Genomic DNA, 22,081 nt, shown 5'->3' on the forward strand with positions numbered 1-22,081 from the left:
TACTTATATTTAAAGCAACCAATAATTAAAGTAGAGTTCTTAGAATTAACAATGTTAAATGCCTTTCTTTGGCTATTTACCGGTCTCTCTTGGCTTTCTCCAATTTGTCCTTTAATATCATGACGTCTTTTTGGAGAGCTAAATGTTGGCCATCTGAATCATGGAGCTCCTTTTTAAGATTCTTAATTTCTGTGCTGTGAGCAGCTTCACACCTCACCAGTTCCTCCTCATAGAAAACCAGTTTCTTCTCTAGTTCTGCTTTCACCTTGGAGAGTTCTTGTTGGTGCTGCAAGCTGGACCCAGCCGCCCGACCTCCTTGCTTCAGCTAAGCAGTGGGGAGAAAACAGTTGAAACTACTTTCATGTACAAAAGTATTTTTACCTGATGCATCATCTCTAACAGGCCTCCTCTGGCCAAATATTATACTCAATAGAGTGTCTCTCAATTTTTTGCTGTTGTTTGGATGTTAGCCTATTAGTTTGGATAAGGAAACTGAGTGAGAGAGGACAAATTGTCTTTAATTTTGGATAATTTTCATAATTATCTTCCTCCAATTCATATATATTTTTGCTTCAAGTAAAAACATAGGGCACAATTCACTCAAAAAATGACTAAATGTCATTCTGGGTGGGTTTGGCGGGGCATTTCCTGCCGGCTTTTTGGGTGAGATCCAGACTGGTATTCACCCACGCTTATTTTTGGAGCTTGGGGAGTTTCTCACCAGTCAATCCACACTGGGAAATTTTTTTCAGTGGTACGGAACTAAACTCGGCTCCTTGGAAATCAGGGTGCTATTTTTAAAGGGTGCCCCGATCTCAAAGTGAGCTTGAGGGCCCCCCCACACCCACACACCCCCCACCCATGGAAAATACGACTCCCTGCACACTCAGGAAACCCGCCCCATCAATAAAAGCTAGCATGTGCCCCCACCACCCGGGTATGAGGGTGACTGCCCATACCCATCCTTCCTTGTGGGCATCGCCCCCCCTCCCCATACCCCCCAAGCAAGCATACCCCACTATGCGGGTTACTGAAGCTCCCCCGACGTTTCCAGATTCCCTCAACTTTCATGACACCCCTTCATACCTTCACACCCCTCCACACTTTCATGTGCATGGTCCACCTCTTGGCACTATCATCCTGGCACTGCTCCTGATATCCTAACATTGCCAGGGTGCCAGGTTGGCACTGTCCTGCCCTGTCCTCAACCACCTGGGGGCTCCGATGGTCTCGGAGCACGGAGCGGCCATCGTGCCTGGTCTCTGCTGTGGAGACCAATAATTGGTGCCTGGGTGTGGCCTCGCCGGTGCGGCCAGTTACTCTCGGGAGCTGGGAGAATGCAAACCGAAACCGGCCAAGCATATTTAGATGAGCTTAAATATATTCTGACCTTTAATGATTCCACTTCACTTTCCAGTTGTTTGGAATAAGTTTCACTGTGTTCTCGAAGCTTCCGCTCCTTTGATGCTTCAGCAATCGAGTCTTCCAACTGGGCTTCCAGCTAGGGAAAAAAGAAAATACACATTGCAAACCTGTGTATAAACTCTAGTTTATATTTCCCACCATAAAATTGATGCAGAAACCTTTTTGCAGACATTATAATGATTACTTACAACAGTGTTTCAGAAACAGCAGCTAAATAATTTTTTTAACAACCTTGGATTGAACAAATAATTAAGAAACATTGGGTGGCACTGTTTATTCCTCAAATTATCTTTTGCAGCTTTCGGAGATTATGTGATGCTTTGGAGTTGTAAAAAATCTGAAGTACAAATAAGTTTAAATGCTCAAATTATTTAAAATGTTGGCAACAATGAAGTGGATAGCATTATGCTGCATTTTGCAATAAGACTTAATCACTATAGTTCTATCCCTCGGTAACATTATTCACATTTTAAACGCGTAACATTAATTTGCTATTTACCAAGTGACAATATTGCACTAGTGTCTTAATAAATTAAGTTAAATAAAGCTCGCTACAAATGATATTAAGAGTTAAAATTAAGACAAGAAAAAAAATCATCTTCAAAAAGTGGTGTTTATTCCGATCCCAGACCAGACTCCAACAGTGGCTAAAGACACTGGACCAAAACCTCAACATTTTATTTTAATTTTGTAAGACTATGAGGAAAAGATACTTGCTCCTGGAATGATTGCACGAAGAAATAGAGACATGGTATATTAAAACAAACTTTATTACAAGGGCAGCATGGTGGCGCAATGGTTAGCACTGCTGCCTCACGGCGCTGAGGATGTGGGTTTGATCCCGGGTCACTGTCCATGTGGAGTTTGCACATTCTCCCCGTGTCTGCGTGGATCTCACCCCCCCCCCCCCCCCCCCCCCCCCCAACCCAAAAAGGCGTGCAGGGTAGGTGGATTGACCACAATAAATAGCCCCTTAATTGGAAAAAAAAAAGAATTGGGTACTCTAAATCTAAAAAACAAACTTTATTACCAAGAGTATTAAAATCTTTGATGTCACACCTGAAAATAGTTTACAATTACCTCATAAACAATACTATTCAACACAGTGAATGCAATACCCTTACTTGTTGTCTTTATTCCCACTTTAACAAGAAAATAGACTCAGCTCTCAATCCACCCTAAATACCAATGGCACAAAATAATACTTGCTTTACAGAATTATTCTGTGAGAAAAGAGATCTCTTGATGCGACAGATCAGACTCCTGTCTGATCCCCTGCAGAAATTGTGGCTGAATGTCTTCAAAAGTTGTTTCAACTGGCTTGTTTCAGCTTTCCCTTGTCCTCAGACAGGTCTGCACTGCTTTAAATACAGTTAATCTCTTTTAACTAACCTAAAGTGAGAACAAACTGCTTTACTTGGTCTCAGCTTCAGCCAGATTAGAATTCAACTGAAAAATGCTTTGTCAAAAATGCCCGATGCCTTAACTCCACCCAGCAATATCATCTCACCAAACTGAAAACAAATTAACGCCCCAGGGAATCCCCTTAATCAAAACAAAATTGCATTAGCCCAAACTTTTACGGCGGCACCTCAGGCTCCTAAAAGCTTTGCTGCCTTTCAAACCACGATGAAAACATGACTTCAGCAGCCAAACACACTCTAACCCAGGCTTTTAACCCTTACTTCATCAAATACTTATAATCCAATATAGCTGGTGTTCCTACATTCATTATAGCGTGACTCAGATTTCTAGAAAATTAAGAGAAGTATAATATTTTAACAAACTCTGATCAAGACAAAAAAGAGCATAAGAACACAAGATATAGGAGCAGGAGTAGGCCATAAAGCGGAACTCGTCTGCTCTGCCATTCAATATGACCATGGCTGACCTTGGGCTTTAATGCCATTTTCCTGGCCGCTCCCGATATCCCCACTCCGAAGCCAAAAAATCTCTTTCCCAACCTTAAATGTTTTCAACGATGGAACACCCACAATCTTCTTGGGTAGAGAATTCAAAGATTCACAAACCTTTGAGTGAAACAATTTTTCCTCATCAGAGTCAGAAATGATTGGGCGCTCTCCCTGAAACTATGCCCATGTATTAGACACCCTGACCAGCGGAGTCAATCACTTCCCGTCTCCCTATCAAACCCCTCAGAATTTAGTAGTTTTCAATTAGATGGCCTCTCATTCTGCTGAACTCCAGAGATTAATATAGGCTCAATTTATTAGCCTTTCATCACAGGACAACCTACTCCCAGCCACCAATCTAATGAATCATCATATCTCCTCCCATGCAAGTACGTATCCTTTCTTAAATGTGGAGACCAAAACTGCAGTGTTCCAGATGTGGTCTCACCATAACCCTGTACAACTATAGAAGGACCTCTTTATTCTTGTACTCCAAGTCCATTACAATAAAGGCCAACATGCCAATTGCCATCCTAATTTCTTGTGCACCCAAGTTGCTTGAACAAGCACACACAAGTCTCTTTGTACATCAACACTTACAAGTTTCATACCTTTTTAAAAACATTCTGCTTTTCTGTTGTTATGACCAAAGTGAATAATTTACCAGTTCCCTACATTGTACTCCATTTGCCATCTTGTTGCCCACTCACTGAACCTATCTGTATCTTTTTGCAGGCTCTCATGTCCGCCCCACAGCGCACCTTCTGCCTAGCTGGTATCCTCAGTAACTTTGATACATTGCTCTCCATCTCTTCAGCCAAGTCATTAATACAGATTGCAAATAACTAAGGCTGCAGCACCGATACCTATGGCACTCCACTATTCGCTGCCGGCCAACTTGAAAAAGTAATGTCCTGGGCCAAACCATCTTCAGCTGCTTCATCAATGACCTTCCTTCCATAAGTGGGAATGTTCGCTGATGACTGCACGATATTCAGAACCATTTGCAACTCCTCAGATACTGGAGAAGTCCATGTCAAAATGCAGCAAGGTGTGGACGATATCCAGGCTTTGGCTGAAGTGGCAAGTGCCAGGCAATGACCATCTCCAACAAGAGAGAATCTAATCATTGCTCCTTGAAATTCGGTGGCATAGGATTGCTGAATCCCCTACTATCAACATCCTGGAGGTTACCCTTAACCAGAAACTGAGCTGGGCTAGCCATTTAAATACTGTGGCTATAAGAGCAGGTCAGAGGCTGGGAATTCTGCAGTGACTAACTGACTTATTGAGTCCTCAGAGTATGTCCACCATCTACAAGGGACAAGTCAGGAGTGTGATGGAATACTCTCCAATTGCATGAGTGCAGCTCCAACAACGCTGCAAAAGCTCAACACAATCCTGGACAAAGCAGCCCGCTTGATTGGTATCCCTTCCACAAACATTGAAACCCTCCACCACTGATGAACAGTGGCAGCCATGTGTACCATCCACAAGATGCACTGGAGAAACTCACCATGGCTTCTTAGGAAGCACATTCCAAACTCACAACCACTACTATCTAGACGGTCAAGGGCAGAGATACCTGGGGACACCACCACTTGGAGAGTACTCTCCAAGTAACTCACTATCCTAACTTGGAAACATATTGCTGTTCCTTCACTGCCGCTGCATCAAAATCCTGGAATTCCTTCCCAAACAGCACTTTGGGTGAACCTACACATCTGGGAGTGCAGCGGTTCACCGCCTTCTCAAGGGTAGTTAGGGATGAGAATAAATGCTGGCCCACATCCCGTAAATGAAAAAAAAACGAAGAACCAATTTTATGATCTATGCAGTTCAAATTAATAATTAAGGTTAAATACTTTTCACTTCTTTCATCTGTAGCTCAATTTTTTTCTCTATTCACCGAAAGGTAACATTATTTTGAGTTCAGTGACTACTGCAGCAGTAGCTGCCTCTCCGATCTTTTGCCCTCCGCCAAATTCAAAACGGCAGATCCAACATAAAGTGAAAAAATGAAACCATTAAAATGACAGAACAATTTCAACTAACACCTGCATCATTGAATTATGCTTTGAGATTTACTTTCAAAAGCTCAAACGACTTTGTGCCTGGGAATTTATTAGAAAAGACTATCTTGTACATTAAGCACTTCTTTTAAAAAAAAAGTGATCAAGCTGTAGCCTATGGCAGAAAGATTTAATATTTGAATATTTAAATTTTAGTATTTAAAAGCAGTATGGTGCAGAGGTTAATAAAAGTAATATGTCTAGACAAATTAGATTTTGCCATAATACTGTTTACTTGCAAAACCCATAATTGCACGAATAAACAAAACAAAATGATCTTAGTAAATCAAACTCTTCATTACATTAGATTTCTCTCAATGTTGCTGACATACGCACTGCCTTCCCATAATAGTTAATACTTCCCACATTCCAATATACTGGAGTATATTGATCCCACTGAGTTTGGTCAGAATTTAATTGAGTTTTTGTAAACTTATGGGCCAGGATTGTACAGCCCCACCTGGCCGGCCGGGTATTGCGGTCCCGAAGTGAACAGCAATTAAATGGCCTGTCGCATTTGCGGGGTTTGGGGGGGGGGGGGGGGGGGGGGGGGGGGTGGTGGGCACACATACCATGGCGGGACCGCCAAATCCTGGCTATGGTCTTACGTTCTATTTGTAATTACTGTCTGAATTATAATTCTAGGAAGGGACAATGGTATGTTGCGAGATCCTAAAATACTGGGAGATACACATCAACTGTTGTTCTGAACATTGTAAAATGAAGCTAGAGGAATTGGAAATAATACATTTATTATTTCTTCAGAAATATATCCAACCAGCCAATGAAAACAATTTTGGTATCTAGAATCAAGACTGTTGGGTTTCAGTGATTCAAATTTTGAAAATGTTTTTTCTATAGCAACTATTTTTTAGGTAAGCTCGTTTACAATCACCTCCAATTGTGATAGTGCTTATCTGACTAGAGCCACATAAGTGGACAGTTCAAATTTTTTTTCCTGTTGCAGTACTCTGACCTGGTACATGAAGATAGAAAAGAGAAAAAGGATCTGAAGCTCAACAGCATAACACAGATACAATGAGGCTGTACAAAGCAACCAGTAGATGGAAAGGAACAGTCTGTGAGGAATTGCAGTAAGAAAGTTAGTATAAATGACTGAGAAACTGAAAGGGTCTGTTTTTCTTTCCACTTCTACTCAGTCAAACATCTCCAACACCCTGACATAATTAATTCTGCTGTGTCCAGTTCTTTGATCTGGCACCAAAACAAAGTCGATTTCTTCCAGGATGAAGAAACTTGTACTAAATGCTTTGCATGCTTGCCAAAAGCCAATGTTAAGAATTCAAATTGTGAAACACTTGAGGAAAGCTACATTTGAAACATTTTACAAGTTGGAAAACAAATCAATTTACAATGACAACTGGCAGCAGGCTCATTATTCTATCTCTTCCATTGTTTGTCCAACAACTGTGCTCCTCTTGCACTTTTTATACATTTTGCTGCTTTTTCCTAACCCAGTAACTGCTTTGTCCTTTTAGGATTTATTTATTTGAAGGAGAGATCAAGAAATAATTTCTAACAAGTGTCAAGTTAATACATAGGATTACTACTTGTTATGCAGAAATTAATATTTTTCCAAACATTTAAATTCTACGGTCTAACATAAAGTGGGATTATGAACATATACTTTTAATTTGTTAGTGACTAACCTCCTTTCTGGCTCTCTCTGCTTTCCGGATTTCTTGACGCATTGTGTCAATCTTCTGCATAGCTACTTCCAACTCCTCTTCTTTGTCACGGAGATGTCGGGACAACTTCTGTTTCTGTGAGCGCAACTCTGACATCCGTTCATTGAGTTCAGAGAACTCCTGCATTGCAATTTTCCTCTGCTGATGTGCATCCTTCAATTCCTTGGTTTGGGACTTTTGTCTTTCAAGGGTTTCAACAAGTTGCTATCAGATTTATGGGTTAGAAAGACATTACATTAGTACAAAAGATTAATTTTCAGAATTTAAGAATTTGCTACAATTTGAGCTGTATCAAACTACGGATTCCAATATGAAACTAGTACCTGCCAAACTGAATGAAGCCCAGTAACAAAACAGCATTGTGCACGCTCCAGTTCCATCGGTTGTTAATTTTTAATATTAGAAATGTATAAGCAAAAAATACTTCTTTCATATTAGTCTTACTCTAGATTATGTTTTATCCTTTTCCATAGTCAACCTAAACCTTATGATACAATGATCATTATCCATGAAACGAATCTCCTACTGGCAGCTGACCCACCTCATTCTCAAGAACTAGATCCCGAAGTGCGCTCTTTCTTGTTGGACTGGAAACATACTGCAGAAAAGTTTTTGGAAACACACTCTTTAAACTCTTGCCCTCTCTGCCCTTTACACTACCGCTATCCTTGTCTGCCTTTCACCAGTGCCCACTATCCCAGTCTCTCTTCAGTTCCCTATTATAACTAATTCTTGTACTTCTCTAATTTGCTTGTAAATTTATTCCTCTACGTCTTTTCACTAATTGGTAGCCTATACAATACGCAGAGCAATGTAATTGCACCTTCTCGCTCCTTAGCTCTAGCAAAATAGATCTGGTCCTTTATCCCTCTGGAATATCCTCTTTCCAGCATTGCAATGCTTACCTAAATCAATACCGTCACTCCTTCCGCTTTACTTCTTTCCCTGAACATCTTGCATCCAGGAATATTTAACACTCAGCCTTGCCTTTCTTTGAGCCTGATGGTAGGTTAGTTGGCCTATAGTTCCAGGCTTTCTCAATGCAAAGAGTTGTGTTGGATTACTCTTGTTTCACATTAATATCACTGTTCTCATGTAACACCCATGTTAGGCCAATGAGGTTAAGGTGCGAAGCAGGAGATCTTGGGAGGTGATTAAGGGTCTCAGACTCTTTCATATACCATACGTTTGTATAATGTCCCATCTTCCGAGAACCAAGTAATGACGTTAAGCTTCCATATATCAAAATTAGCATTAAAATTTGCATATCTGAAATGTTCTGTTTTTTTGTTAACAGGTGCTGACTAACCTGTAGCATATTTCAAACAATTTATATATTTAAGACATTTTAAGGATTTGCAGTTTCTTTTATGATGCAATAGGAATACTTTAACATTGCAGTAATGCTGTTTCATTGCCCAATTAAAAAATATATATTTTTATTAAACCTGCCATTTTATGCAAAAATGCGAACAATAGTAAACTAAAGAAAGAAAACAATAATCTAATCTACCCCCCCCCCCCCCCCCCCCCCCCCCCCCCCCCCCCGTCCTTTACTTCCTTCCAACTGCCCCCTTAGCAACTAACAGTGACCAATTCCTTGAAATACAATATAAACGGTTGCCATCTCCGGTAGAACCCCTCAATTGACCCCCTCACAGTGTATTTGAACTTTTGAGGTATAAAAACTCCATTAGGTCCCCCAGCCACTCCGAGGCACGAGGTGAAGTCGCCAGCCTTCAGCTGAATAGGACTCGCCTCCAAGCAATCAATGAAGTGAAGGCAAGGACATCTGCCCCTGCACCCGTCTGCAGCTCTGGCACATCCAGATCCCAAATATTGCTGCTAAAGGACAGGGCTCCAACTCAATGTTCAGGATAACTGATGCGGTGCTGGAAAAAAAAGACCCAAAAAACCCACAAGCTTGGGACAGGTCCAGAACACTCGTGTGAGATTAGTGGGACTCCTTGAACAGCGCTCGCACCTATCCTCAAGCCCCCACAAAGAAACTACTCATTTTGGCTTTATTAAGGTGCACCCTAACCACTACCTTGAGCGTTCCAGCACTGCAATGCTTACTTTAATCTGTACTGTCTCGCACACTGTGATGTAGCGTTCACCATGTGAAGGGCCTCACTCCACACCTCCTCCTCCAATATAGGCCCCAACTTCTCCTCCCATTTGTCCTTCACCCCTCCACTGAGAGCAGATCTTCCCCCCAAAAAATTCAGATATGTCATATGTACTAAACTCTCCCGACCCTGAACAGAAAAGGAACCTCTCTAGCAAGGACGATGGCGACGCCACCAGGAATGCCGGAAACTTCCCCCTAATCACGTTTCATACCTAGGAGGTACCTAAACAGGTCTGAGCCCAAGTGCCCGAATTTCTCTTTCAATTCTTTCAGGCTGGCAAACCAGCCCCTCTAGGAATAAATCACTCACTCTCTCCTACCCCCTCCTCTACCACACCCCAAATGCAGCATTCAACCGTGCCGGCTCAAGCAAGTGGTTAACACTGCACAACTTCTTGAGCTAGTGATACACGAATAATGGCAAAAGCACATTGGATTACATTAATGTTCCTTCTTATTCGTATCTAACCAAGATTTGTTTGAAATAATCAAAATACCAATTTTACTTGTGTACCTTGTGATTTTCTTCTTTTTCATGTTTAAGTGCTTTAATCTGTTTTTCAAGTACTTTTACTTTGTTTGTAGTTTCCTCAAAATCCTGGCGAAGAGACACTGCATTTTCAAACTGATGTTCTAACCGATCAGATTCTAAAACAAAAATGTATAAAAGTCTATAACTGAAATTTACTTTTGAACTGGCAGTATTCAAAGCCTTTTGAACACATTTTTCTGCTTGCAGCGTGCAATAGCTGCAGATTACAAATTCATATCTTATTTCCCCAAAGTACAGTGCAGAAATAGGCAACAACATTTTTATGGGCACCAACTGCAGTTTTTTTAAAAACAAATCTAGAGTACCCAATTCATTTTTTCCAATTAAGGGGCAATTTAGCGTGGCCAATCCACCTACCCGCACATCTTTGGGCTGTGGGGATGAAACCTATGCAAACACGGGGAGAGTGTGCAAACTCCACACGGACAGTGACCCAGAACTGGGATCGAACCTGGGACCTCGGCGCTGTGAGGCAGAGTGCTAACCACTGCACCACCATGCTGACCTACTGCAGTTTTGTTAACAATGACATTTGTTTATCTACTTTGTAATCCTACCTCGTGAAAATCAACTTTATTTTTCTACTAGAGTTTACCAGCATTGTATTTCCACATCAAAATTTTAATTAAGTTACAATAAAATGCATCAGATTCAAGTACAGAGTCCTCGGAATCTTTAATGAAGTCCACCTCAATTTGTTTTATTACAATTGCAAATTAATTAGGGTAGCAATGATTAGCAAAAGATGTGAAGGTTACTTTACTTAACCATTTTACAAATGGGCGTCCAAAATAGTTCTGAAATATGCCCATAGAGTGGCCTACAATTGAGTTGAAAGAGTCAATCAGTTTGCAATTGATCTGTCACATCATCTCAAAAGATATTGATTCCTCAGCATGTGCAGAAGCATATCTGGTGAAATGATGAGGTTAGAGTTATATTAAGAACTCTCCAGATTTCCATTAACATTTAGTCGCATCGACAAAGCATGCCAACGTTCTAAAGACATCTATCTGTCCAACGAAAACTGTGCTTGGTGTAAGAAAGGGTAATAGCAAAAAGTATTTCAGCACTGGAATCTTCAGGAAGGTGGAATTTTTAGGCACTTTAAATAAAAGTTACACATATCAATAACAATGTCCAAAATTCCAAGAAACATTTGGTGTTTTTTCCAGGAAAGCATAAATCTTCTTGACTGGATATCACAGGCACAAGGGATTCAGATATAAGCGACTTTAGCTCAAAAAGAGTAGAAGGCCCAATTTTCTAACGCTCTTTTAATGTACGTACTGGTCTCTGGAATTCTTATTGACAAGGGGCGCAATGACTACTAAATGAACTTCAAAGAATCCATGAACTTGAATTAAAGTGCAAGCTGTATTCAGTTCAAATAATACTGAATTTATCCTTTCTAAATAAAGCAAGGACAGCATGGCAATCAGTAAATTGTGTATTCTTTTTCTAAATTTTGACAAGATAGCCATGTTTAGCATAGGGGTGAAGTATAGATGATCAAAAATGCTGGCGAGAGTCACAGCCTACATGGGGCTTTTCCAAGAAGTAACCCAATGAATTATATATTTAATGCCAGAAATATGTTGACAGGAATGCTCCATATTAATTGCCAATTTCTTGTACATTTCATACACTTTGGCACCTAGATTTTGCATCTTGCATCAGTATCGCAGACCACATTGTGTTTTTTCCCCTCTTAAGTATATCATCAATGGCAGATTCAATTATAGCCTTCAAGAGGGAATTTGGCAAACACCCAAAGAAAAAAGATTTGCAGAGCTACAGAGAACCAGCATGGACACAAATAGCCTTCTTTGAAGTTGTTACCAATCTATGATTTTATGAAACATTTCTTATCAGCTAAAGCTTGACCTACAATTGCTCTAAAGGGTGAGATGTGGACACATCAGTGATCATGTCATTTGGAAATTAAAAATTAGCAAAAAGATCTTTAACTAGCCAAATATAGATTCCTCATTAACTTGGCAGTGAAATAGATGACCTTTAGAAAACAAAGCTATTCATTTCAAGAGATATTTGTGAATCACTATATGACCACTGAACATTATAAGATGGTTATATGGTTTAAACTGTCTTCATTAATTCAAGTTAAAATGGATTAGTGGATAAGCACATGCGACATCACCCGAAGTTTGCCTGGAGACAATCGCACGCGATCTGGTCAAACCTTATCAAAAGGGTGGCAGCACGGTGGCCTCGTGGTTAGCACAGCTGCCTTACAGTGCTGAGGTCCCAGGTTCGATCCCGGCCCTGGGTCACTGTCCGTGTGGAGTTTGCACATTTTCCCCGCGTCTGCGTGGGTTTCGTCCCCACCACCCAAAAATGTGCAGAGTATGTGGATCGGCCACACTAAATTGCCCCTTAATTGGAAAAAAAATTGGGTACTCTAAATTTATAAAAAAGTAAAAAACCTTATCAAAAGTAATGTGCAAGTTTTAACACCTGGACAAAAAGGTGAAGGCCATTGTTCTTGCTGCTTGCATACTCAGATTCTCAGAGGCAGTCAGGCACTGAAACCACAACAGGAGCTATTATGTCAAATAGACCAAAAGGACTACTTCCGGGTTAACAGAGTGCTGGTGAGGACAGAACCCATGTTTGAGGAAACAAGGATTGCGAAGAGTTAAAGACCATGAAATAACCAGACGATACTGCGCAACGGAAAGTCTATTTTATTATGCTCAACTCGAGTGAAGGGGACTTTATTTAAAGGGATACAATGATACACCCTGGTGAAGCAGGGAGATCCTATTAGAGTCAGGAAGAGCTTTGGGTGGAATTCCCCCATTTTGAGACCAATTGCTGTAGCAGGTGGTTCCGGTGGCATATTTCCCGCAGGCCAGAATAGTGGGATCCAGTGCCAGATTTTGCACTTGAAACCTCATCCCCTCAGAATCACCTGGTAGACTGGCAGCTTATTTGCTTGCCCGTCGTCAACTGGCAGATTTGAAGGTCCCAGCACCATAGTTAAATGCCAGTCCAGCAACTCATTTCACCAGAACTTGTTGGATGTGAACAACCCAGAGGGAAAGGCTAGCAGCTTCAGGAAGAAGTATGTTCCTTGGTCAAACTATCCGCCCCCTGAGCCCAAGACCAGCAAGACAATAACGCCCCATTTGGACCTCTACGATCACATCTGGAGTCTTAATCCTTTCCCTCCCAGTAAACAATGATATCCCTTGGACCCCCTTATTTGAGAGCTTTTCATGCAGCCTATTCAGTGTCCAGTTTCCCTCTCCTCAGTCTTCTCTCTGCCTTCCCTTGTCCATCTCCTTGCCCCACTGCCTGCCAGAGTGAGCCCTCTTCCTTCACCCCCTCTCCTTCACAGCCCTCCTTCCACATTGCTCCCCATTTCATCGTCAGGCCACCCCACGCCCCTTCCGGGCCTTACCTCACACTCAGCCGTGGTCGAAATTTGGACCTTTGTTGCGGCAGCTGCATGAGTCCCGCAGCACAGTTCCGTCCAGAGAAACACAAGCAATAGGAAGGAGATTCCTGTACTCTGCAGTCCCAGGCGCCATACTGATCCAAGACAGTGACACAGAGCTAACCATGTAGATCAGCTCAGCATGAAAATGGAGGGCGAGAACCGGTCTGCCCTGCCAAAGTGGTGAACAGCGCATCAGGAGTATCGCAGCACTATGGCAGTGTTGCATTCAGCCGTAAGTCTGTGAACTGAGGACCGTCTTGTGCATACCATTCTTTAGCAGCCAGGTTTTAGGCCAACGTAATTTCATACTGTTGTGGCGCAAGATTGAAAGGCCTGACAGGCTGTCAGTGGGCAACTGTTTTAATGAGCATTCGTGATAGGTAAATGGTGTTCACACCACCAGCCAGCAGGACGACTATCCCGCCTTTGGGAGAACTGCAACAGAATTTTACACCTGCGGGTTTCTGACTTTTTTGGCTCCCATGAGATTCTCCACTCCCACCCAACACCGGGACTGGTTGGGAGAACTTCACCTTACCAGTCAATGGAGAGTGCAGTGTAATGCATAATGGCATGGAGGAGATTTTGGTTATGTTAAGAGGTGGCTGGGAATACCATTTCTGTAGTTGAGAATATTCATTGCTGATGCAAGTAATGTTTAGTCTGTGTTGATTTTATTGTATGTGTTACATGTCTTAAAACGTGAAATCTTGTTGCGAGATCCTTTGAGTCAATCGCTGCAAAATTACATTAAAAATTTTTTTTTTTAGGTCATTGGTCTCCGTGATGATCCTAACAGCCTTCACACATTTAGATATGGCAGCAAAATCTGCTTCCAGATACTGCAACTTTCCCTTTACTGGGCATTTGATGAGTAAGGCAGATGATTATTGGTTAGAAGTTGCAGCAGGAAGATTATCTTGTTGGAGATCATTCAAGTAAAATCATATGAGCCTTCTGGCTCATGCATAAATGCCTTTTGTTCCTAGATCTGTCATTCATCCAGGTGTTCCACTTGGGCTCCGCTAGCAGGACCAGGGGGTGGCAATTTTAATAAACAAGAGGGTCTGTGCTCCAACAGGTATGGTTGTGGTGAATCACTGGTATGTGATCACTGGGTTACTGGAAGGTAAGTCAGTGGTGCTGGTGTATTTTTATGCCCCGAATTTTGCCGATGTAACATTTAGGAGGAGATTGTTGGCTGCAATACCGGATTTTGACACGCATTGGTTGATTCTGTGGGAAGATTTTAAAAGTGTTTTGAACCCGTAACTTGATCGGTCTAGGCCGAAGTTGTTGGCCCCTTCGGGATGGTGATAGCATTGTTTCTGTTTCTGTTTATGGGGGGAGGGGGGTTTGCCCCCCAGTACATAAAGTATATTCCAGGATAGATAATTTCCTGATGGGAAGATCTCTTCTTCCTGGGGTGAGGAAAACAGAGTATTCAACTAGAGTCATCTCAGCCCATGCTCCACATTTAGCGGATTTGGTGTTAGAGGTAGGCTTGGCTCACCCGGCATGGAGGCTGGATGTGGGGTTATTAGCGGACATGGGGTTTGGTGGATGGAAATCGAAGACTATAGATGAGTACGTGGGGTTAAATGGGAATGGGTCGGTCTCCTCCTCTGCTCTGTGGGAGGCCTTGAAAGTGGTGATTAGAGGGGAGATCATATCGCTCAAAGCATATATGGATAGGGAATTTACTGGTGGATGTGGACCACAGATACTCGAATGACCCAACCCCAGAGCTCCCGGTAAGCAAGAAAAAGCTGCCGATACAGTTTGACCTGTCTGCAGACAAGGCGGTGCACTAGTTGCAGCGATCGAGGGGGGTTTCTTATGAATATGGGGAGAAAGTCAGCTGTGTCTTGGCTTGCCAGTCGAGGCGGCAGGGGGCCTCCCGGGGGATTATCCAAATCAGAGACTTGAGCGGCAGGCTGGTGTCTGTTCAGGACAAAGGTAATGGAGCATTTGAAGCTTTTTATAAGAACCGTTATAGGTTGGATGCAAACAGCCAAGGTCCCTGGGCCAGATGGGTTCGCGGTGGAGTTTTACAAGACGTTTGCTGAACAGTTGGTTCCGTTACTGGTAGGGATGTTGAAGACTCTGTAGCACGGTGCTCCCTTCCTGTGACGTTAGTACAGGTCGTAGCGTCCTATTTTGCTAATTAAGGTGGACGCCAAGATATTGGCTAAGGCGCTAGCGCTGAGGTTGGAACCCGGTCTTCCTAAGTTGATTGGGCAAGATCAGGTGGGACTTTTTAAGGGCCGGCAATTGTCTTTCAATGTGCAGAGATTGTTAAATATGGTTCTTTCTCTGTCGGAAGGACCTGATCCAGAGGTAATTGTCTCATTAGACGCCTAAAAGGCATTTGACAAGGTAGAGCAAGGCATTTGACAAGGTATCTTTTTTGCGGTTTTGGAGAGGTTCAGGTTGGGACCCAAATTTGTGTCATGGATACGCCTGTTGCATAAGGCTCCCTCGGCTAGCTTTTGCACAAACACCACAGGCTCGGAGTACTTTCAGTTAAACTGGGGAAGGAGACAGGGTGTCTACCCTCTGTCCACCCCATCGTGTTTGCATTGGCAATAGAACCGTTGACCATTGCTTTGAAGGCTTTGGGTGATGGAGGGGATAATTAGGGGAGGGGTGGAGCATACGGTATACTTGTAAGATGTTGACCTTTTACTTTACTGGATGGACCCACTATCATAGATTTTACAGTGCAGAAGGAGGCCATTCGGCCCATTAAGTCTACACCGGCCACTGAAATTCCCCTTCGTGTCCAAAATTGCCCTTTGTGTTGGTGGGGTTACTGGGTTATGGGGATAAGGTGTGGGCTTGGGTAGGGTGCTCTTTCCAAGAGCCGGTGCAGACTCGATGGGCCGAATGGCCGCCTTCTGCACTGTAAATTCTATGAAAGGGCACCCTACTCAAGCCCACACCCTATCCCCGTAACCCAGCAACCCCACCTAACGTTTGGACACTACGGGGCAATTTAGCGTGACCCAATCCACCTAACCCACACATCTTCTCTGTATGAGGAAACCGAAGGACCCGGAGGAAACCCACGCAGACACGGGGAGAACGTGCAGACTCCGTACAGATAGTTACCCAGGCTGGGAATCGAACCCGGTCCTGGCGCTGTGAAATACAGTGCTAACCATTGTGCTACTGTGCCACCCCAACTATGGGTGATAAAATATATATATCTATGGGTGATATAATTGAACTACTGAGGTGCTTAGGTTGGTATAATGATCCAGGGGATACGTGGGTGCAGACAGACTCGAGGTCATGTAAGGGGTCTGGTCTAATGGCATTAGTGATAGCCTTGGTCCTATTCTCACCGACAAAGTATTCGTGAAATCCAGTGGTTGTTTCCACTTTGACGGTATGGAGACAATTTCAACAACATTTTAAACTGGGGCCAATGTTGAAGCTGACTCCCATCTCTGCAAATCATTTGTTTGAGCCGGAGAGATTAGATGTCATGTTCGGGGGGGGGGGGGGGGGGGGGGGTGGGAAGTGAAGGGGCTGGGGAGAGTAGGTGATTTGTTCCTAGATTTGCCAGTCTAGACAAATTGACAGAAAGGTTTGGGCTCTTGGGTTCAAATTCATGCAGATATTTCCAAGTTCCCAACTTTGTGAGACTGAAATCCGATATTCCCTGTGGTGCCGCCAACATCTCTAATGGAGAGGGTCCTTCCGCTCACAGGGTTGGATGAAAGGAGCACCTCCGGTATTTATGGATGGATTCTGGCAGACGATTCTGTGTCAGTGGAGGTGGTCAAGGCTAAGTGAGAGAAGAAGTTGGGGCTCATATTGGATGATGGAAGTGTGGAGTGAGGCCCTTCGGAGGGTGAACTCCACATTCTCGTGTGCGGGACCTTGTTTGGTCCCACTTAAGGTAGTTTCTAGGGCGCACCTGACGAAATCCAGAATGAGTGGCTTCTTTTTAGGGGTGGAGGACAGATGCAAGTGCTGTTCAGGAGGTCTGCTAACCACGAGCACATTTTCCCATACTATACTCCATTGGCCAAATTTTTGTCCCAAGTTTGTGGGTTTTTGGCTCTCCTTCTTTAGCACCATGTCGGTGATTCTGAAGATTGAGTGGAGCCCTGTCCTTTAGTGCCCATATTTGGGGTGTCAGAGTCGCTGGAGCTGCAGATTGCACAGCAAGCGAGTACCGCTGGCGTGGAGGTCTCCATCTCCGCCCAGTGCCTTGGTGTGGCTAGACGATCTGATGGGAGTTCTTATACCTCGAGAAAAGTTAAGTACACTGTGAGGGGAGCCATCGAGGGGCTCTATCGGAGATGGCAGTCTTTTTTTGTTTATTTCAAGAAATTGGTCACCGTAGTTATTAAGAGGGGGGTGGCGGGAACGGGGATTTAGGTTTTGTGAGGGGCTGTTCTGTTTTTTTAATGGTTGATGTATGTAAATTTGTTTCTTTTTTCTATTTTGTATTTTATAAAATAATTGAATAATGTTAATATAAATATTTAAAAAAAAGATCCGTCACTCATGGGATTAATAGTGTAAACTTTAGGTACTCATTTTTAAAACACAATTTGTTTCCCAGAGGGCAGTTGTTTCCTTCATGTGAGAACCTGCAACTCCAGTGGAAATGAGAGATGCAAATGCCTATTAACCAGGTGCATCCTGAACAATGGAGTTCAACCTAATTTCCAGAGCATTAGCAAATCCGAAATGCAATTTCAAAGTTAGCAGCCATCTTCTATTTGTAATATTTCTGCCTTAAAATGGGGTTAAATAGTCCTGAACAAATTTGAATCCATATCTTTCTTTTGTGGGTAAAATTCATCCAAACAATTGGATATCTAATCACCTTATTAGAAAAATATTTCCCAACCTGAAAATTAGTTTCTTAGATTCCAATTGAAGCTACTTTGATAGACTAAGGAATACATGGCAAAATAAATAAAAAAAGCTTTCTCCATGCCTTGGATTCGAGAAATTTGGCAAATAATCCAAGGGAGCAATTAAGAATGTTTTTCTGATTTGGTGAGTTATGGTGATCTGAAATTCACCATCCAAAAGGATAAGAAACAGGAGTAGGATATTCAGCTCATTGATTGCCTGCTCTGCCATTCTGTAAGATCATCGTTGATCTGATTGTGGCCTCAACTCCATTTTCCTGCCTCTCCCCAAAACCCTGATCTTCCTGGTCAATAAATCTCTGTCACTCAGCTTTGAATATATTCAATGACCCAGCCTCTGCCACTCTATTGAAGAGAATTCCAAAGACTCCTGAGAGAAGAAATTCTTCCTGATCTGTCTTGAATGGGAGATTCCTTATTTTCAAATCTGTGCACCTAGTTTTAGAGTCCCCCACAAGAGGAAACGTCCTCTCAGGGTCTACCCTATCAAGCCCCCTCAGAATCTTCTAAGTTTCATTCTTCTAAACTTCAATGAGTACAGGACCAACCTGCTCAATCTTTCCCCTCAATCCTAGGAATAAACCTAGTGAATCCTCTCTGAACTGCTTCCAATATAATATACCTCCCCATAAGGAAGGAGATCAAAATTATACACTGTACCCCACATGTGGTCTCACCTGTGATGTGTACAGTCGTAGCAAGACTTCTCTACTTTTATACTCCATCCCCTTTGCAGTGAAGACTAACATTCCATTTACCTTCTTAAGTACTTGTTGTACCTGCATGTTAACCGTTTATGATTCATGAACAAGGACACCCAAATGCCGGCGTACTGCAGAATTCTGCAGTCTCACTCCATTTAAATAATATCCAGCTTTTCTATTATTCCAACTAAAGTGGACACCCTCACATTTTCCCATACCATACTCCATCGGCCAAATTTTTGCCCACTCACCTAACCTATCCATATCGTTTTGCACTCTTTGTATCTTCCTCAACTTGCTTTCCCATGTATCTTGATGGCGTTAGAAAATGTGGCTATGACACAGTCGGTTCCATCATCAAAGTCGTTAATATGAATCGCAAACTAGTCGAGGCCCCAGCACTGATCCCTGTGGTACTCCACTAGTTAATCAAGCTGAAAATTATACATTTATCCCGACTGTATTTCCCGTTAGTTAGCCAATCCTCTACCCATTCTAATATATCACCCCCAACACCATTATTTATTATCTTGTGCAGTAACCTCGTTTGGTACTTTTTATCAAATACCTTTTGGAAATCCAAATTCACACATCTGCTGGTTCCCCATTTTCTTCCCCTGCTTGTTACATCCGCAAAGACCTCAAATAAATTTGTCAAACACCATTTCCTTTTCACAAATCCATGTCATCTCTGCTTGTATTATGTTCTTAATATTCTGCTACTACTTTTTTAATAATGGATTTCAGCATTTTTCCAAAGGCAAATGTCAAACTAACTGCAGTTGGCTGTTCCTGCTTTTTCCTGCTTCTGCTCCTGCTTCATTGTTAAAGAGTATGTTACATTTGTATTTCCATTTAAAAGATGGAGAAAGTAGATTTAATAGCAACAATCAAAAGGAAATTAGATTTATATTTGAAAGCGAGAACTGTGCAAAGCTTTGGAGACTGTGTAGAGGAGTGGGACTATTCAATAGTTCCTACAAAGAGCAGGCACAGACATAATAGACTGACTGGGCTGCAGAATCTTTCTTCCCTGGTTGCAGCTAATGTGAATCAACTTGAGCTTTTACAAATGAAATGCAACAGAGGCTATACAGGGGATGGCATTTGAAAACCTGGAAGCTCATTAGCTGGGAAACTAGCTGAGTCATGACCTGAGACTTACAGATTGAATGATGCGCATATTAATTAAAACAGATTCTGTGTGGTTATTAATTCAATTAAGATATTTACAAAAAAAGGAATCAAGGTAAATGACCGTAGTCCAAAATACTGGATATCAAGGTTGAAAAAAAGTCAGAAAAAATGTGGTGGGGTTATTGAGATCAATAGGTCATTTTGTGAATTATCCAAGAATACAACCAACCAGAGTTGGCAGCCCTAGGGTAAAGCTATATAATACTAACTTGTTTAGAAGCTCACAGTACCTAGTTGGAAGATTTTGGAGAGGGTCAAGATGATGATAAATGGTCCTGGAAGTGGCTAAGAGCAAAGTTCAGGAGAAATATACTGCGGACAAGAGGAACAACTATGCTGAAAACTATGATCAATGGTTAGAAAAAGACATTCAAGGTCATTTGAAAGTTGGTAATAGCCTCCAACAATTCAGAACATGTTGATTTAAAGGAAATAGCCTGACCTTTCATTAAGGACAGAAGAACAAAAAATAAGTCTGCAAAGAAAGTGGTGGCACGCGTATAAGAAGCCAAAATATGACAAATGTACCTGCTAATTTTTTTCTTAGTTTCTCCATTTCCTCATTTAATTTCTTGATTTCCTTATCTCTGCTTAGAGTTCCCATTCCACGTGTTGAACTATGAAGTGACTGTACCGCCTGTGCAGATTCTAAAATAAGAGTCCAAATATATGAAACAAAATTAGAAATTATGAAGGAATGAAGATTTCAGTATAACAACAGCAAATACTTATATTTATACAGTGGTTTTAAACATCTCACGGTGCCTCACATGAGCATAACAATGACATCAAGGCACATTCAGATGGCCAAAAACTTGGCAAAAGAGCTAAGTTTTAAGGAGTGTCTATAGAAGAAAAGCACAATAGTGTGTGGGAGAGATATAGGGGTGGAATGCCAGAGCGAGGGGCCGAGGCAATTGAAAGTACAACCTCCAATGATGGAGCAGTTAAAATTGGTGATGCAAAAGTGACCAGAATTAGAGCAATGCCAATATCCTGGAGGGTTGTGGAGCTGGAACAGATTATAGAGCTCGGAAGATAAGGCCATAGAGAGATTTGAAAACATGCATAAGAATTTTGAAATCAAGACTTTGCTTGACCAATGTAGGTCAGTGAGCATGGGGTAGTTGGGGAACAAGACTTGTTGCAAGTTGAGAGATGGGCAGTAATGTTTAGATGACCTCAACTCCAAACCCACAACCTTTGCAGGTGCATGGGAACGCCACTACCTGGAAGTTCTCCTCCTCGCCACTCACCATCCGGACTTGGAACTATATCATCGCCCCTCCACTGTCGCTGGGTCAAAATCCTGGGCCTCCTCCCAACAGCACCGTGGGTGTACCAACACCAAATGGATTGCAGCAGTTCAGGAAGGCAGCTCACCACCACCTTCTTAAGGGTAATTAAAGATGGGTAATAACAAAAATGCTGGCCTAACCTGCATTGCCCAATTTCATAACTTTTTGTATTAAAAGGTTTATGGAGGGTGACCAGCCAAGAGCTTTTTGGAATAGTCCAGTCTAGAGGTAAAAAAGCACAAATGAGGGGAGAGCAGCGGATTAGCGGAGACAGGGGCAAAAATCAAGCAATGCAACGTTGGTGTAATTAGGCGGTCATAGTGATGGCACAAATAGGAGATCAGAAGCTCAGATGTGACCCCAATGTCTCGAATAGACTGGTTTAATCTCCGACCACTGCCAGGGAGAGGGATGGAGTCAGTAGGTACAGAGCAGAATTTGGAACAGCGACCGAAAACAATGGCTTTAGTCTTCCCAATTATTTAACTGGAGGAAAAGTCTACTCATCCAGTCGTTGGTGTCAGAGAAGCAGTCTTATAATTTCCAATGATGCAGGAGTTGAGGTGCTAGTGATGCAGAGCTGGGTGTTATCAGTATACAAGGGAAAGTACTGTGCCTTTGGATGATGTTGTCGAGGGGTAGCATATAGATAATAGCATAGTGGTTCGCACTGTGGCTTCACAGCGCCAGGGTCCCAGGTTCGATTCCC

At 42.4% G+C, this 22,081-nt stretch overlaps 1 protein-coding gene across 1 annotated transcript in view; it reads right to left on the reverse strand.

Annotated features, from left to right (window-relative positions):
* cdc42bpb (CDC42 binding protein kinase beta (DMPK-like)) overlaps positions 1–22,081 on the reverse strand; it is a 202,048-nt gene that overhangs the window by 52,962 nt on the left and 127,005 nt on the right. Inside the window, 5 exon segments of the mRNA XM_038777355.1 lie at positions 81–325; positions 1,391–1,501; positions 7,081–7,323; positions 9,768–9,901; positions 20,603–20,722. Of these exon segments, the coding sequence (XP_038633283.1) occupies positions 81–325; positions 1,391–1,501; positions 7,081–7,323; positions 9,768–9,901; positions 20,603–20,722 (853 nt within the window).

This window comes from Scyliorhinus canicula, chromosome 2, assembly GCF_902713615.1.
Source record: "Scyliorhinus canicula chromosome 2, sScyCan1.1, whole genome shotgun sequence".
Taxonomy (NCBI): domain Eukaryota; kingdom Metazoa; phylum Chordata; class Chondrichthyes; order Carcharhiniformes; family Scyliorhinidae; genus Scyliorhinus; species Scyliorhinus canicula.